The following is a 17,359-nucleotide window of genomic DNA, read 5'->3' as shown; positions in this document are numbered from 1 at the left end:
AGAGGTACACAGCTCGAGTACTCAGACCCTTGCCACCTGCGTGAGTGAACCAGATGGAGTTCCAGGCTCCTGACCTCCCCCAGGCACCTCCGCAAGCCCTTTTGGCCTCTGGGGAGTGAACCAGTGGATGTAACATCTCTCCAACTCTCCTCGCCTTCCTCTCTCCCTGTAATTCTGCATTTCAAATTTTTTAAATCCGTTGAGAAATAAACATGGAGTAGGTGCCATGGTTTAACATGTTAGGCTTCCACCCTTGGCACTGGCACCTCACGGGGTTCCAGTTTGAATCCTAGCTGGTTCATTCCCAATCCAGATCCCTGCTTATGGCCTGGAAAAGAGGAGGACAGCCCAAGTCCTTGGGCCCCTGCACCCTGTGGGAGATTGGGAGAGGCTCCCGGCTCCTACCCTCAGACTGGGCAGACTCGGCCAGTGATGGCAGATATCTGGCTCTCCTCTCTTAACACTACCTTTCAAATTAAGGTAAATCTTATAAATAAATAAATGAATAATTTACTTGCCCCAGAATATTTGAATTCAGTGACCATACCACTTTCTAGCATACATTGGCACACTGCCATGCTAGTGATAGTATAGGCCCTGTCCAAAAAATACAGGCAGTCAAGAATTGTCGCCCTTGACTTCTGCTCCCCATGGTCTTATTTTTGTTTTAAGACTCATAAAAGCAGCTTACAGATTTTTATTTCTGCCCCTACTATCTCTTTTACTCTGTATTATATTTCCAAATTTCCCAAGTTCCTACCAAATACTCCAAATACTTTTTTTTAAATGATTTTTCCATTTGTGAGACTTGGTACTCTAATATTTCTGTTTGTCTTTCTATACTAGTATTCTCCTCCATCACCTGCTTTTGCCTTCCAAATTTATTTCTCCCACCTTGTTCCAAAAATTAAAAAAAAAAAAAGTTTTATTAGAAAGGCAGATTTATAAAGAAAAGGAAAGACGGAGGGAAGAATCTGCTGGTTCACTCCCCAAATGCCTGCAGAGGCCGGAGCTGAGACCATCCTAAGCCAGGAGCCAGGAGCTTCTTCCAGATCTCCCATGTGGGTGCAGGACCAAGGACTTCAGTTAGTGTCTGCTCAGGCCGTTAGCAGGGAGCTGAATTGTGAGTGGAGCAGTGGCAACAGGAACCAGCGCCGCTATGGAATGCTGACACTTGTAGATGAAGGATTAACCTGTAGAGCTTTGGTACCAGCCCGCAAAGCATTTAAATCATGCTATAAAAATATATAAGCTGACTTATATTACTACAACTCATTCAGAGATCATTTTTGCCCAAGAACTATAATGTCTCCGTTTTCCCTTCAGCTTCATATATTTAATGTTAAATTGAAATAAACTCTATCTTACCTAGTTTCATTTTAAAAATCAAAAGATTTTCAGTGTTACAGAAGAATATTTGCTTGCATGGAATGTTGTATGCAATCATTTAATATCACATTTAACATTGATATCAAGAGTGATTTGGGGATAGTAAGCTGAGAATGATTTTATCATTCTTATTACAGATTCTATGTAAGAAGCATGTATCATTTTATAAAAGCAATTAAGTCATTTCTCTAAATTATATATGGCAAGACTAAAAGAAGACCAAAATTAGATAGATGGAAAAAACCAAGAACTGGAAAAATAAAAGCAGGGAATAAAAAGTGAGTTGCTTGCATGTCATCAGGATCTGATTAAATGCTTAAGGGACTGAATATTGGCTCCGAAAGAACCAGGTGAAAATCAGAAATGCAGGCTTTCCAGTGGTTTGAAAACTTCCAAATAGTGCCTCAGCTTCCCAGCCTAAAAAAGTGATGAAATGCTAAGACTGAAATGAAGGGTACCAGGAATCCTGCCTGCTCCCCACCGCCCCAGCACGCACACTCTCACTCAGCACATGAAAAGATTCTGGCTTAAAAATCACAGCAGGAGTTTCACAGTCAGTGTCAAATAAGGCAGTGGGCTTTTCCGAATGGGTTGAACTTGCATTTTCTCACCTTGTACCAAGTTGGGTATAAGATGAGCCATTGAGGTGTGAAAACAAAATGATGTAGAATGTGTTTACATGTGCCTTTTATGTAAAAGTCAAAAAAAGCAACTCTTTTCAGATGTACATGAGTGGATTAGGTTTGGGGGCCTCACTGCAAGTGAGCTTGCCCCGACATCCTGTGTCAGTCGCGGGCTGGGATTTCCCGTGTCACTGCTGCCTGAAATCCTGTGAGCGTGCTCCAGGGAGTCTGGGAGTCCCACGATACAAAGACCTGAGAGTGGCCTCCCCTTGTCTGGTCACCATCAGCATGTTGGGAGCCAAGAGGACAGATGCTGGGTTAAATGAATTTGCAGAAGTTGTTTTTCAAAAACAGTTTCCAGCAAGCTTATTAAAGATGACTGAGTTTGAATTGATTTTGAACTAGAAAGACAAATTTGGAGGAGAATAATTGGAGGCAAGATTAAGAGTAAAAGAAACCCCCTTGCTTTGTTCAATTTTTCCATAGGAAGAGAACTTTGGAGATCTAGAAGAATCCCCTCAGATGAGCTGTGAGACGCTGAGCTCAATGGCTGTGGAGGAGAAGGGTGAGTCAGTTACCCTGAGAGCTGAGACCGCCTCCCCAGTGGTCGGCCTTCGGCGTGCTTCACTCTCAGACACAGCTTTGCCTTCCTTGTACCTTGTGCCTCTAATTGCTAGAGCCCGAAGCATTTGTAATTTGGATCCTACTCCACTCAAACTGTGCCGAGTCTCAGCTAACTTACTTCAGGTTCATCAGCCTGCGGTGGAGAGAGAGAGAGAGAGTGTGTGTGTGTGTGTGTGTGCGCGCGCGCGCGCTGTGACTGCAGTCCTGTGGGCGAGGCTGCCTGGTGAGCGGCAGTGCATGGAGTTCTGCCTTCTTTGCAGATGAATTTAGCAATAGCGAAGCTGCCAGCGAAAGGACAGAGCAGAATGAAGAGGACAGCTTCAAATCTCAGGAGGTAAGAACTGTTTCATTTTGATCTGTCCACAATTTAAGCACTAAAACTAAATTGTGTTTCAATCCATTGCTTGAAGTTTTTCTGAAGTATTCTTAGAAGTCTTTATTTAGTGCAGTGAGGCACCGTTTCATACAGTGCATTTAATCAGTGTCATTATGATTAATTTTGCTCTCTTCATCTTGGTTTCCTCAGACATTTGAATGAGACCTACTTTATATGGCCAGACAGGATCAACCCAAAACTCTGCATGAGTGACACACTCGGGTTCCGACTCACGTCTTAGCACTGCCGGTGCGGGCACCAGCACAGGGCATTGGACCTCAGACTGTCAGAAACATGGGGTCCAGCCAGAAAGACGGGGGACAGTTTCCTGAGGCAAGGGAGTGGCTTCCAGGGAGGCTGTCACAACAGCCAGCCTGACTCAGATTAGCAGCGGAGGCTTGGGGCAGAGAACCAGTGGCCCAACACAGACACTGTAACTCGAGGGACACAGGCTGTATACTGGCCAGGCTGTATATAGCTCACCATGCTGCATTTGCCAGTTTTTAATGATGAGAAAATCAGTAGACTCCTTTACTTACTTTATAAGGAATAACATTTAGTCACATGTAACTTAAGACTTATCCCAACTGAAATGGACATGTTATTTCCTACCAAATTAAGAAGGACTCATTGAGCGCTCATGTCCATCACCTCATGGCCTCATGCTCTTCTTATCTTCTTGAATTCATGAAGGAGTTACCAGCATTTCTGAATGGGAGAAATATGTAGAACTTGCAGTCACTTATTTACTAAGTGACAAAGCTGGGATTTGAGCTTGTTAGGAATCTCTCATCTTGAGAAAACAAATTACTTGTATGATAGAAGATGCAATTACTGATTTTTATTGTTTGTTTCTTTTTTCCCATTTTCTCTCCAGGAAGATCAGCCAGTAGTTATTAAAAGAAAAAGAGGAAGACCTCGCAAATACCCTGTAGAAACAGCATTCAGAGCAAGTAAGTATTTGGTGTGTTTTCAGTTCACAGGCAAGAAATTCTCCAAGTACTTTTTAAGTTAAACTTCTTTTTTTTAATCTTTTTCTAGAAGATGACACCAAGACAGATACTGGCATAGTTCCTGTAAGTAATTGTAAAAGCCGAGCTATCTTCAAATATTTATTCTTGACCTGGAAAGGGTATACTACACAATATGATATTTTCAACCACTTGAGTGTTGGAAGACTCGATTAAATCAAACATTAAGTAGCCAGTTAAGTATTTTATCAGTGATTAATTATTATTAATGATAAACTGATTCTATTAGTTCTTGAGCCTGATTCTATCCTTACTCATAGGATTACATAAAAATTACTTGGGGACTCGCCCTCTGTGGTTGCCCTGGATGACCTGTCTTGTGTGATTTTTAAGATGGTAACTTTCTTGTAAAGACCTCTGAGATGCTTCACCACCTTCTATAAAATTGCTTTTATACTAAAATATACCTTGCTTTTAATGCAGAGCGCTCCCTAGGGATAACTTTATTTGGTTTTGGTTTTATTTCTTGGGCATTCTTTTACTTTGATTCTGGAGTATCTGTCCAGTGAGATCATTGTATCAGTTTTTGTAGCATGCATCTAAGTAACAGCATTCTAATGAGGACAGGCATGTCACCTGCCCTGATTCGAGTGTCAGCTTTGACACTTTCTCCCAGATCTGTGATTCGTGGATTACAGTGGATTCATGCATTCACAGACTTGTAAGAAGGCAAAACCAGGGCCCGGCACGGTGGCCTTGCACGCCCAGGATCCCATATGGGCACCGGTTCTATCCCGGCAGCCCTGCTTCCCTTCCAGCTCCCTGCCTGTGGCCCGGGAAAGCAGTCGAGGACAGCCCAAAGCTTTGGGACCCTGCACCCGTGTGGGAGACCCGGAAGAGGCTCCTGGCTTCGGACCGGCATAGCATCCGCTGTTGTGCTCTCACTTGGGGAGTGAATCATTGGACGGAAGATCTTCCTCTCTGTCTCTCCTCTCTGTCCTCTCTGCATATCTGCCTTTCCAATAAAAATAAAAATAAAATCTTTAAAAGAAAAAAAGAAGGCAAAACCAGAGAACCACGCGGATGCATGCACTGACCTAAACAGTGCTCGGGCATGCTGCATCGCCTTCAGGGTTCTTCCGCCAACACAGAGGAAGACCATGTGTTCAGAGACCTTGGCATTTACGCCTGCTTGGCACAGGTCTCAGACATTCTGTTTACATTGCAAATAGAGGTGCTCAACCTTCTTTATGTTACTGGTTGTCTTTCAGCGGGATAAACTGCTGACTTCCATTTCCTGTTTGTTTAAACTTAGGTAGAACAATCTCCACCTAGTGGCAAACTGAAAGCAATGCCCCCAGGTAAGCATTGAAACTTGGGCCTTGAGACCCACGGCTTTCCACTAAGTGTGATGTTAGAGGTAAGGGAAACTGGCTTTGCAAAAAGATGTTAGAATTTGATTTTGTTTCTCATTAAAATGAATGGCCTCCTAGCTAACAGCAGGGTCCTTGACAGCCAGGAGAGACTGTACCACGTAGCTTTTTCTGTGACCTGTGTATTTCCTGGTTTAATCTGTCTGAGTAGCCTTCATGAAGGCAGGCAAGGCAAGAAAAAGCAAAATGGTGGAGATGTGCCAGGAAGTAACTGGCCTGCACATGATCCGAACCGTCACTTAGGAAAGAAACTGACCGGGAATTAAAAACTGTTACAAGGAAGGTACAAGCTCAGTTCAAGAGCCTGCTGTTCTCAGGGCTGTAGTAATTTTGAAAGCAGCCTGTGCACAAGACTCAAGAGGTAAAGTTGTTTTGAATTGTTTTGTCATCATTCCAAAGAGGAAAAGGTATTCCAAAGTGTTGATAATGACGGGTCCTGGTGCAGAAAGGTAGACACATTCCGAATTATTTGTTCCTGTCGCACACGTTGTCCCAACTTTTTACATGTGTCTAAATTTCATGATTTGAAAATTTTCACATGAAAGCAAAAATTGCAATTGGTGGTCTTTTTAAAGGGTTGGCGTAAGTAAAAAGGGTGAATGTTTGGGCAGGAATTTGGCCAGCGGTTAAAATGCCCAGCCAGGGTGCCTGGGTTCACGCTAGCTGCAGCTCCGACTTCCTTGCACACCGCATGATACAGGTGGTGGTCCAGATTAGTGGCCCTTGTCATCCCCGTGGGAGCCTGGATTGAGCCCTTCCTCGTAGCTTCAGTCCTGGCAATGGACTGTTGTGGGCGTTTGCGGCTCAGACCGGCAGATGAGAGAAGGCACGTGCACCTGCTTGCTCTCTCCCGCTCTCTGCTTCTCAATAAGTTAATAAGTACAAATAGGCATGGGAGGCTCGGGCGGTGGCTCAGCAAGCTACTCCTTTGCCTGCGGTGCTGGCATCTTATATGGCTACTGATTCTACTCCTGGCTGCTCTCTTTTCTGGACCAGCCCTCTACTTTTGGACTGGGGAAGCAGCCAAAGGTGGCTCAAGTCCTTGGGCCCCTGCACCCACATGGAAGACCCGGAGGAAGCTCTTGGCTCCTGACTTCCTTCAGGTCAGCTCAGCTCTGGCCATTGCAGCCTTTTGGGAAGTGAAGCAGCACATGGAAAATCTGTCTCCTTCTCCTTCAGTGTGTACATCTGCCTTTCAAATAAATAAATATTCATGTTGTTTTATGCATATGCAGATGCACAAGGCAAGTGTGTGGCACAGCAGATTGTTACCGCTCTGGACATCTGCATCCCGTGGCAGAGTCCCATTTGAGTCCTGGCACCCCCCCCCCACTTCCGGCCCCCCTTTCTGCTAGCGCGTGCTAGGAGGCAGCTCGTGTGCCCACTGGCCTGGTCCTGGCTCCTGTGGGTGTCTGAAGAGTAAACCAGCCGATGAAGGATACACATCTGGATCTGTCTCAGGTTCTCTGTTGCTCTTTCAAGTAAACAAAATAAATATTCTTGAAAGAAATAAAAAATATGCAGTAATAACTTTTCTTAAAGATTTGTTTTTATTGCAAAGTCACATATGTAAAGAGGAGGAGAGACAGAGGAAGATCTTCCGTCCAGTGATTCACTCCCCAAGTGGCAACAATAGCCAGTGCTGCGCCAGTCTGAAGCCAGGAGCCAGGAGCTCTTCCGGGTCTCCCACACAGGTGCAGGGTCCCAAGTCATTGGGTCGTCCTTGACAGCTTTCCCAGGCCACAAGCAGGGAGCCAGATGGGAAGCAGGGCTGCCAGAATTAGAACCGGTGACCATATGGGATCCCAGTGCATGCAAGGTGAAGACTTCTTAACCACTATGCATTCGCACCAGGCCCATAATAACTTTTTTAAAAGAAGACTGTGACAACTGTTTTCTGTGAATTGACATGATCATGTTATAAAAATCAACAAGGTTAAGTAAATGTGTAGTATATACTTTTTTCACACTTAATTGTGATCTTACTACAACTTCTATTTTGATAAATTAAAGGTTATTTGTAGGCAGGGGAATGCGATTCTGCTCATGCTTATGATTGCTGTGTTGGACTTGGAGAAAAGGGCAGATGCTGCCCTGTTCATCACTGGCAACAACTGCTTTGAGTTCCGTAACTGTAGCTTCGCTAACCTTCCTTTTATGAGCAAGTTGCACACGCACAAAAAGCACACATGTCAAAACACATATACACAACCTACTGACAGGCTTGTAATATTTTTTTACTTAGCAGTGATATAAGTGTTCAAAGTTGAAAAAATTCCAGCTGTTGCTCTACTTGTTAGCTATGTGATTTTGAACAAATTTCATGAATCAAATTACTCCAGCCTGATTTTTACAAATATAAACTGGGATTGTAATACTTAAGTTATAGAGAAATTTACAACAAGAATCATCTTGCCCTGCACTTCCTGCTTCATCTTGGGTTCACTGCCATTTTCCTCCTCGTTCTGAGTTCAGAACATTCCAACGAGCAGACCGCACAGACCACCCACCCCCATCTTACTGGTAAACAGATGAGACTGGTGGGATTTCAGCAGTTGCCCCCAGTCATGTAGCTTGCTTTTTACAACTCTGAAACAAAAACCCTTGCCCTTCATCTTGATGTACTCTCTATTAGGTGTTTGATTCTGTGTGCTTGATTAATATAAAATAGTGATCAACAGGGCATTAAGCAGCATAAGTACATTGGCAGATTACAAGCCAGACTATTCCAGTTTAATATAGCCATAAAGTGTTAATGCAGGCTTCTCTTTTCTTAAAGATGAGTCCAGTAAAGAGACAGCTCACCTCCATGAAAGAAATATAAGCACTGTAAGTTAATTTCCTTATCAAGATAAATACTTTGAAAATGACTTTAATAACTGCTTCATTGGCCACCTTTTCATCTTCAATTTTATTCCTTGTAGGATGATGGCGAAGAGAAAGCGGCGAGTGTCCGTCGGAGGGGGAGAAAGCCCAAGCGGTCGCTCACGCTGTCAGATGATGCGGGTATTTCATTAGCACAGTCTTAATTACAGAGTCAGTATTCCTCTGGGTGAGGACAAACCCAGTGGGGTACAGCTAGTATTAATACTACATAAATATGTGTAAAATAGCTCTAATCCCATGTCAGAAGTGGTACATCCCAGATGCTTCTCTGAGTACATGTGAATTTTTCATGATTGCTGGCTGTGAACTATATAAGTAAACTATCCCAAATGTGTTTGAGATTAAGTTAAACAGTTGTGAATTGTAAGTGCTGAAGCAAAAAGGAAGTGCAAAAGCACTTCTTCTGCCTCCAAGCCCCTAATATCCCAAGTTCCAAACTTTATGACAGTCTATGGGAAGCGTCTTTTGGAATTGTACAATCCAGGTGTTTCTATTTCAACAGACTCTTCAGAGCCAGAAAGAAAACGCCAGAAATCAGTTTCTGAAGGAATTGAGGACAAAAAAGATCAGGACTCTGATGAGGAAGAGGAAGAGGAGGAAGAGGATGAGCCCTCAGGAGCTACCACCAGGTCCAGCACGAGATCTGAGGCCCAGAGGTAACGGGGTCACGCGGAGCCACCATGGAGCCTCGCTGGCTTCTCTGTCGGAAGGCAGCATCCGGTTTCATGGGATCTCCAAGTTGGCTGTGCCATATGGAGGCTGTTTGATTTTATCTACAGCAGAAAGTCCAGGCTGTTGGCCTTCTGCCCTTCTGGTTCTTGAAGAATGTGCTTTCTTTGGGGGTCACTTCAAAGTCCTTGCTAGACTTTAAGTGTGTGTTTAGTGGAATCCATTCTGTGTGTGTGTGCGCACGTGCGTGTGTGTGTGTGTGTGTAAAACTTTTAAAAAATGTATTAGTGGTAGCAACCATCTATCTACTGGTACATTCCCCACCAAATACGTGTAATTTGCCAGGGCAGAGCCAGGAGCTAGAAAGCTAGAAACGCAGCCCAGGTCTCTTGAGTATAGGAACTCAATAACTGGGTTCAGCAGCCAGATCCAGGAATCAAACCAGATTCTCCAAAGTGGCACGCAGGTATCTTAACTGCCAAGCTAAATGCCCACTCCTACAAATATGTTCAAATATCTGCTTTATCTCAGATACTGTGTCTCAGAGTGCTGTGGTCAAATGAATTTCAGAATGCCTTGGAAAGTCCTAAAGGAAATAAGCCTGTTCAACTCTATTTAAACAAGTATTTTTTCCCATTTTCTCAACTTCCATCCTCTGCCCCAAACACAGGTCATCATCATACCCTCTCCCATCAGCCAGGGTCCTCCCACTCTATCAGCCAGGGTCCTCCCACTCCATCAGCCAGGGTCCTCCCACTCCATCAGCCAGGGTCCTCCCACTCCCACCAGCCAGGGTCCTCCCACTCCATCAGCCAAGGTCCTCCCACTCCCACCAGCCAGGGTCCTCCCACTCCATCAGCCAGGGTCCTCCCACTCCATCAGCCAGGGTCCTCCCACTCCATCAGCCAGGGTCCTCCCACTCCATCAGGCAGGGTCCTTCCACTCCCACCAGCCAGGGTCCTCCCTCTCCATCAGCCAGGGTCCTCCCACTCCCACCAGCCAGGGTCCTCCCACTCCATCAGCCAGGGTCCTCCCACTCCCACCAGCCAGGGTCCTCCCACTCCATCAGCCAGGGTCCTCCCACTCCCACCAGCCAGGGTCCTCCCACTCCATCAGCCAGGGTCCTCCCACTCCATCAGCCAGGGTCCTCCCACTCCCACCAGCCAGGGTCCTCCCACTCCCACCAGCCAGGGTCCTCCCACTCCATCAGCCAGGGTCCTCCCACTCCCACCAGCCAGAGTCCTCCCACTCCCACCAGCCAGGGTCCTTCCACTCCATCAGCCAGGGTCCTCCCACTCCATCAGCCAGGGTCCTCCCACTTCATCAGCCAGGGTCCTCCCACTCCCACCAGCCAGGGTCCTCCCACTCCATCAGCCAGGGTCCTCCCACTCCCACCAGCCAGGGTCCTCCCACTCCATCAGCCAGGGTCCTCCCACTCCCATCAGCCAGGGTCCTCCCACTCCATCAGGCAGTGTCCTCCCACTCCATCAGCCAGGGTCCTCCCACTCCCACCAGCCAGCGTCCTTCCACTCCCACCAGCCAGGGTCCTCCCACTCCCACCAGCCAGGGTCCTCCCACTCCATCAGGCAGGGTCCTCCCACTCCATCAGGCAGGGTCCTCCCACTCCATCAGCCAGGGTCCTCCCACTCCCATCAGCCAGGGTCCTCCCACTCCATCAGCCAGGGTCCTCCCACTCCCATCAGGCAGGGTCCTTCCACTCCCATCAGCCAGGGTCCTCCCACTCCCATCAACAAGTGTTCTGTGCTTGTCTTGACAATGTCAGTTCATTCTAATGGCTAATAACCCCTTCCTAAGCCAAAATGTGCCTTTGTTGCAATTCACACGGTGTGAATCTGGTGTCATCTATGTCATTATCAAAAATCAATCAAAAAGTCCTATAACATTTATTTCAAGTCCTTGTAACCTGTAATGATGTCGCAATAATAGTGCCTTGTTTCACATACCCTCCCAAGACTTAAAACCATCTTTTTTAAGCATTATTGACTATTGAAGGTCACAACAAAATATGAACTGTATGAAAAAACAGAAATAATCTATCAATAATAGTACCAGACTTAACATGAACAAAGCCAAAAACTCATCAGTGCCAGATACTGACATCTTGTTTCTAATTCCTCCAAACATAGTACATCATTAGCTGTCTGTACCATGGTTTGACTTCTCAGAGAATCAGATTTTAGAGCCGAAAGACTGAAGAGGATCACATAGCTAAAAATAAGGTACCTCATGCTATTGTTTAATGAGGCAACCGAGATAGAGAGATGTCACGGAGTCAGGGTTCCTGCTGATCAGAGTATAGGGTGCTGGAGGTCAGCATCCATCACTGAGGTTCAGCAAATCCTTAACGTCCCGCCGCCTCCCTCTTACCTAGTACAGCAGGATTCTACTTGGAGAAGGCTCTTTAGGCCTTTTCGCGCCCTTCAATAGCTATCACAGGTTGGACGTTACAGTGTAAAGTTGTGAAGGCCACCCCTTGGGGCACTCATATCCCTTATCAGTGCTGTCTCCTTCGCTCTGCTAATGCACCTGGGATGCAGGAGGGGATGGTTCAAGTACATGAGCTCCTCTCACCCACATGGGAGACCTGGTGGGATTCTGGCTTCTGGCTCTACCTGACCCCATCCCAGTTGTGTCCACCATTTGGCAAAGCTCTCTCACACTGTCACTGTCAACCTCACTCTGCTTTTCCAATAAATTTAGTAAATAGACATCAACTTTGCCTTCTATAATCCTGTAAAAATAAATTCTGTTTAGCTCACGTAGCTCTGTAGTCACCTTAGTCACCCAGAGTGTTTGCGCTCTGCTTTTAGGTGCCGTGGGAACTTGGATTTACAAATGAATTCTCTTCTGTTTGGCTTAGATTCCTTGGCATTACTTGATTGGTTCCATGCACTGCTATCTTTGTTTTCCTAACTGCACACTCCCGGGGTTAAATGGGCACACAGTGGTGGCACCATGTCCATACACTCACATGGACATTAGTAACAAGGACAGCCACCCACCTCCTCAGAAGTCTCCTCCTTTGCTTGGGAAAAGCAAGTACCCCATGCCGGCAGCTCCTCTTGCTTCCGGTCCTGCTTCTGGTACCTTCCATGTAACTTTCCTTTACATCTTGGAGGATGTCTTGCAGGTCTTCTCTTCGGAGCCCTCTCATCACCCGTGTTAGTTCTCAGTGTAGCCTCTCCCAGAGCCAGAAGCTCCACATCAGAACAGAGGAGGGCTGGCTTCCCTCATCCTCCGGATACTGCTAATATGCATTCAGATCGCTCAGCGTCCTCTATCTGAACCATACCCCAGCCGAACCGCTCTTATTCTTACAGTTTTGACTCTTAATTAATTTCCTGTGACTTCTGGGATCTTCACATTTAGCCTTTTGAATTATACTTTCATTGATCTTGGTGCCCTATTCTACTCTGATAAGCTCTTTTGGGATCTTTATGTCACCAGCTTCTGTATTTCTGTTTTTCACAGATTCATCTTTTTCTCCATTGTCATCAAATGTGCACAATAAAAACAAAGAATTGTGCAAGCCAAGTTCGTTGCTGCTCATTCAGCAGGGTCAAAGAAAGCAACCGTTTTTCTGCGTTTAGGCCTCAGTTGCTCTGACTTCCCCTCAAGGAGCCTCAGGGCCTGCAGGGTTCCAGCTGTCACTGCCCAGTGTTTCTATAACCTGTTTCAGAAAGCATCCTAGTGAGCCATTCGCCACGTGCAGCATCCAAACTTGGCAACCTAGAAACAGTTTATCCTAGAAATCACCAAAAATTAGCAAAACAGAAGTTATTCACCAGCAAAAAAGTTAGTAAGACTCCCCCATTAGGAAGGTAAATCCCTGTGTACACCCCAAGTCCTGTTTAACCCCCGCTGAGACTCTTTGGTATGGTATTGCTTTCTTCCTAATGTCCTTTAAGATTCTTCTGTCACTTAAGTAACTGTCTCCAGGGAGCATTGGTTTCCAAGAGGAATAGTAAGAGTTGCTGAAGGTGCCTGGACGGGCTGCACTGACAGGGCCCACACTGCAGGCTTGCTTTGGAGCACCCAGCAGCCCCATCTGCCAGCTCTTCTCAAACCAAGACTAAAGGCAAGGCCTGTTCTTAAGCAGTCACAGGCCTGAATGCTTGGTTCAGTCATTGCAGCACACTAAAGCATATAGCAGCCAGGATTCACTTCTGGCATAACTAGAGCATTGCAGAGAGCATAGGGTGAAGGGTGAACAAAGCCCTCTCAGGCACACCACCAGCTTGCACCTTCCGTGCGGCCGGTTGCTCTCACTGCTCCCATGGGCGTGCGGGGTCCTACCTTGCCTTTTCTGTGCTGGAGGGTAACACCCTCCCCATCAGTGCTCAGCAATCCGGGTCCTTCCCTTCCCTAGTGTCCACAATCTTTAGCATGCTTCATCACCCACCTGCCTCTGCCCCTACTCATCTCCCTCCTGTTGCACGTGTGGCTAGGAATGAAATATACTGTTGATTTAAGTATATTAGTTTTATTTCTCTCTGTGAGCTAGAAGTTTCTTCTTTAGATCAGAACTAGTCTTCCTTTCTACATGATAGCATTCAAGAATAGGAGACTTCACTGTGTACAGCCAGTGTTCTGATCGCCTGTCCAGCTTTGATCTTTATAGCGTGCCGGCGGTGCACTGTCAGCTCCATGTCACAGAAAGGAAAGCAAGCCACAGTGCTGGGCACTCTGAGTTCCCTGACTCACTGCTTATTAGGTCAAATGTACTCTGTGTTCTTATTTAATGTGTGAGAGGAAGCATTTTAGGAAGATCTGAGTGCAGACTTTGCAACTGAGCATGAAGAGGAGTCATTTGAGGCTCTTAGAAAGTGCATGTTGTGAATCTGCTTGTCCAACAGACTCCCGGTGGCCACACTCCAGGGAACGTGAGCAACTGGGATGTGTCGTGTCCCTCCCCAGGAAGAAGCAGGCCAGCCCAAGGCTGTGGCCTGCCACGCGCCTCCTGATACACGCGAGTCTGCAGGCGTTCCCAGCAGCAGGTGGTTAGCAGGCATTGCTGTGTGGGCCTTCTCAGAACAGTTTGCCGAAAACCACATTATCTGCAGCTCAATTCAAGACAGCTGATGCTTGCTTCTGCCATGAGAGAAACAAGAAGTGGAGCATGTCTTTGTATCAGTAAAATCACATTTCTATTTCTCTTGTAGTTTTCATTTTCCAAGTCTTCATTCAATTGTAACACTTACTGCTTACGTACCACATGTTAGGCATTGTTCTGGGCAGTGCCATCGGAAAGATGAGTTAATTTCAGCAGTTACCCTGGAAAAGCTCTTCTCTAGTGGAGAAGAAATGTGTGTATCAGACCCTCCTGACAGCAGACCATGTTAAGAATGTCTTTGCACAACAGCTTATCACATAGCTGTTGCTGTAACAGAAACAGAATCAGCATGAGTCAGATTTGGTATATTATGAAGTAGGGGTGGATGTGTGTGTGTGTGACAGAAAGCAAGTTAGCGCCCATATGCAGGTTCTTCCTGAAATGCCTGTGATTGCTAGAACTAGGCCGGGCCAAGGCCACCGCCAAAGCCAGGGTCTAATGAGGGCAGAGGGTCTCACAGGTGAGTAAGCCATCACTGCTGTGTTGGGGGCATGTACTGTCAGGGCAAACCCTTGTGTTCTAGTAATACATTGTTTTAAAATGCCAGCTATAGGGGCTGATGCTGTGAGGCTCAGTGGCTTAAGCTACTGCCTACGAGGCCATGATCCAATGGGAGCACTTGTTCAAGACCCTGCTGCTCCGTTTCTGATCTGCTTCCCTGCTAAAGCGTTTGTAAAGACGGCAGAACATGGCCCAAGAGCTTGAGTCCATGATGTCCCAGGCTCTTGGCTGTCGCCTGGCCTACACTGACCATTGCAGCCATTCAGGAAGGGAAGCAGTAGATGGAAGACCTCTTTGTGTCTCTCTGAAACTCTGCCTTCCACTTCAATAAATAAACCTTTTAAAATAAGTTAATTGATTAAAATACAGGAACCTAAAGTTTGAAAAGACACATGGGTAAATGACAATTGTAAATGCTGGGATGAAGAACTGAAGCACCCTAGGGTTTCAGAGGAGAGCTTGCTCTGAAATGCAAAAGGCTGCAGCTCCTGAAGGAGTGACTGTGCAACTGGAATTTAAGATTAAAGGAGTTCATCCTAGGACTGGTATAGAGTGATGCCAAGCCAAAACAAACAAGCAAAAGCAAGACAAAAATTGATATTTTGAAGCACAGAAATGTAAAAAGACATCCTGTATGTGAGAGTAGCAGTACTTTGGCGGGCCTGTGGTCCAGGGTACTGCAGGAGGCAGATGCCCACGCCCTGTCTTAAAGCATCAGCCAGAAGGCACCGAACAGCAGCATGATTTGGTGGAGTTGGGAGGTTGATCAGAAGGCTGTCCTCATGTCCTGATGCCCTTTCCAACGCTGCCTACTGTTTTCTCTGATTCTGTGCTGCAAAACATGATTTTGCACTAGGTTGCAATCCCTCTGTGTTCTTACTGACGTTTTCAGTTTGGTCAGCATGGTAGAAATAGCAGTTAACTTTGGACAGTATCAGCAGGACTAGCAGTTGACTTAACTTCACACATAGAATAGTTAGGAACCAGAGCAGGAAGTTTACTTGACCAAGATGAGCACCTAGAGGAGCTGGACCTGGGGTGCAAGTGTCCATATTCCCCGACTCTGTGTTCCTGTGTGAGACTGGCAGAAGTCAGCCATGGGGCTCAGCTGCGTTCCTGCAGAAATGGTTCTGGAGGATTCTCAGATCATCCGTTTTCTAAGAAACTCCCCAATTATTTGAAGCAGCTGGTTGGAACTAACCTCACTTACCTTGACTTTCATTAATGCAGATCAAAAACACAGCTCTCTCCCTCTACGAAACGCAAGAGAGAAGTCAGCCCTCCTGGGGCCCGAACCAGAGGCCAGCAGAGAGTGGAGGAAGCCCCTGTGAAGAAGGCGAAGCGATAATCCTGGCCACTGGCAAGAAGGGGACAGGCCTCAGAGGCCACCCGTGCCCTGACGAGAAAGGGACAGGCCCCAGGGCCTTGGGCTTTTTTCTCCACCTGAAAAAGGAAGTGCATGTGCTGTAAGTTCCTAGGTGTGAGCTTTTCCTTGTTTTGTTTCCAAACAGCTTTATAAACTACTGTTCATAGAAGAGATCATGTACATTTATTTCAGATAAAGGAAAATAAGTTTACTTTGTATCTGAACTCCAAACAAAGTAGTTGTATATTTTAACATTCAAAGTTGGGATTTCCCAATGTGACACATCACTAACACAGGCCCTTGCAGCTCCTGTGGCACCAGGCTGCCTACGATAATCTGTATAGTATATAAACATGTAAAAATAGGTTGTATTTTACTCTATGTATGAAGCTAATCAATGAACACTTTATTTATTTTACAGAGAAAACTTATCTGTGAACTTCACTATGTATCTGTTTATTTTATTTTATTATGTTCTCTTTTTTTTAAATAAAGAAGGGTTTTAATGCTATGCAGTCATTAGTCGAAATTTTTTTAGGACTCTGCCTGCCCTGTAACTATCTGAATGTGACCCGGCAGGAAATCCAGAAACTCTCGCATGTAGCCCAGTAAAGTAGTTTAGCTTAGGGAGGTCCTGTTGCTTTTGCATTCAGAATGGAACTTGTTTTTAGAGTATCCTTGCATCTGTGCCATCCCCACCAGCCCCGTGGATGCAGGGGCCCTGGACCAGGCGGCGTGATGCCATGTCGCCTGCAGCGGGGTCCCCTGTCCGCCCCCTCCTTGTCCTGCTCCCATGCTTCTCTCCATGTTCCCTCCGTACTGCGTCAGTGACGACAAAGTCGCTCCTGTCTGTCCAGGTTCAGGATTTATGTTGTTTGATACACAATTATTTCAGGATAGAAACTGGCTTTATTGCCAGCTTCTTTTTTTAAACATATTTTAACTCCCATATGAGCAGACTGTCCAACTTCAGTTTTTCATAAGATTAAACTTTTCTTACAAATCTGTCTCTTGCGATGATGTGATAAGTTGCCAAATAATTGAGATTACTTTAAAATGTTTTGTTCATAATCTTGTTTTATAATTAAAATTTGCAATCAATGTGTGTGTGGGGTTTTTCTTTTTACTCTTAATGTAAGGTGGATGTTTGTCATTTTACATGGTTTCTTACTGAGATTTTTATATATAAATTACAAAATATTTCCCAAAACTGAAGTTGTAAGATTTTTTCTTCCATACTTTAGAATGTCTTCTTTTGCAACCATTTCTTGCAAATAAGTGTGAATTCTCTCCAGAGCTCAAAAGTTTAAGGGACTTGTCTTAAAGGTTAGCCAAGGACAGAAGTAACAGGCCTATTGTAGGTTAGCTCATTCGAAGCCCAGATCTG

General features: G+C 45.6%; 1 protein-coding gene across 2 annotated transcripts in view; it reads left to right on the top strand.

Moving 5' to 3' along the window:
• Nucleotides 1-17,073, top strand: part of BOD1L1 (biorientation of chromosomes in cell division 1 like 1) — a 58,534-nt gene extending 41,461 nt beyond the window's left edge. For both annotated transcript variants that reach the window (XM_040966444.1, XM_040966441.1), the window contains exons 18-26: nucleotides 2,499-2,577; nucleotides 2,897-2,970; nucleotides 3,890-3,965; nucleotides 4,054-4,088; nucleotides 5,299-5,344; nucleotides 8,196-8,245; nucleotides 8,341-8,422; nucleotides 8,805-8,958; nucleotides 15,837-17,073. In XM_040966444.1, the coding sequence (XP_040822378.1) occupies nucleotides 2,499-2,577; nucleotides 2,897-2,970; nucleotides 3,890-3,965; nucleotides 4,054-4,088; nucleotides 5,299-5,344; nucleotides 8,196-8,245; nucleotides 8,341-8,422; nucleotides 8,805-8,958; nucleotides 15,837-15,954 (714 nt within the window). In that variant the 3' untranslated portion in view covers nucleotides 15,955-17,073. The remainder of the gene's footprint in view (nucleotides 1-2,498; nucleotides 2,578-2,896; nucleotides 2,971-3,889; nucleotides 3,966-4,053; nucleotides 4,089-5,298; nucleotides 5,345-8,195; nucleotides 8,246-8,340; nucleotides 8,423-8,804; nucleotides 8,959-15,836) is intronic.
• The last annotated feature ends 286 nt before the right edge of the window (nucleotides 17,074-17,359 follow it).

The sequence above is a fragment of the Ochotona curzoniae genome, unplaced genomic scaffold (genome assembly GCF_017591425.1).
Source record: "Ochotona curzoniae isolate NIBS_2020 unplaced genomic scaffold, NIBS_Ocur_1.0 scaffold_4505, whole genome shotgun sequence".
Taxonomy (NCBI): domain Eukaryota; kingdom Metazoa; phylum Chordata; class Mammalia; order Lagomorpha; family Ochotonidae; genus Ochotona; species Ochotona curzoniae.
Note: the sequence above shows the minus strand (reverse complement) of the source record. Positions and strands in the feature narration are given on the sequence as shown.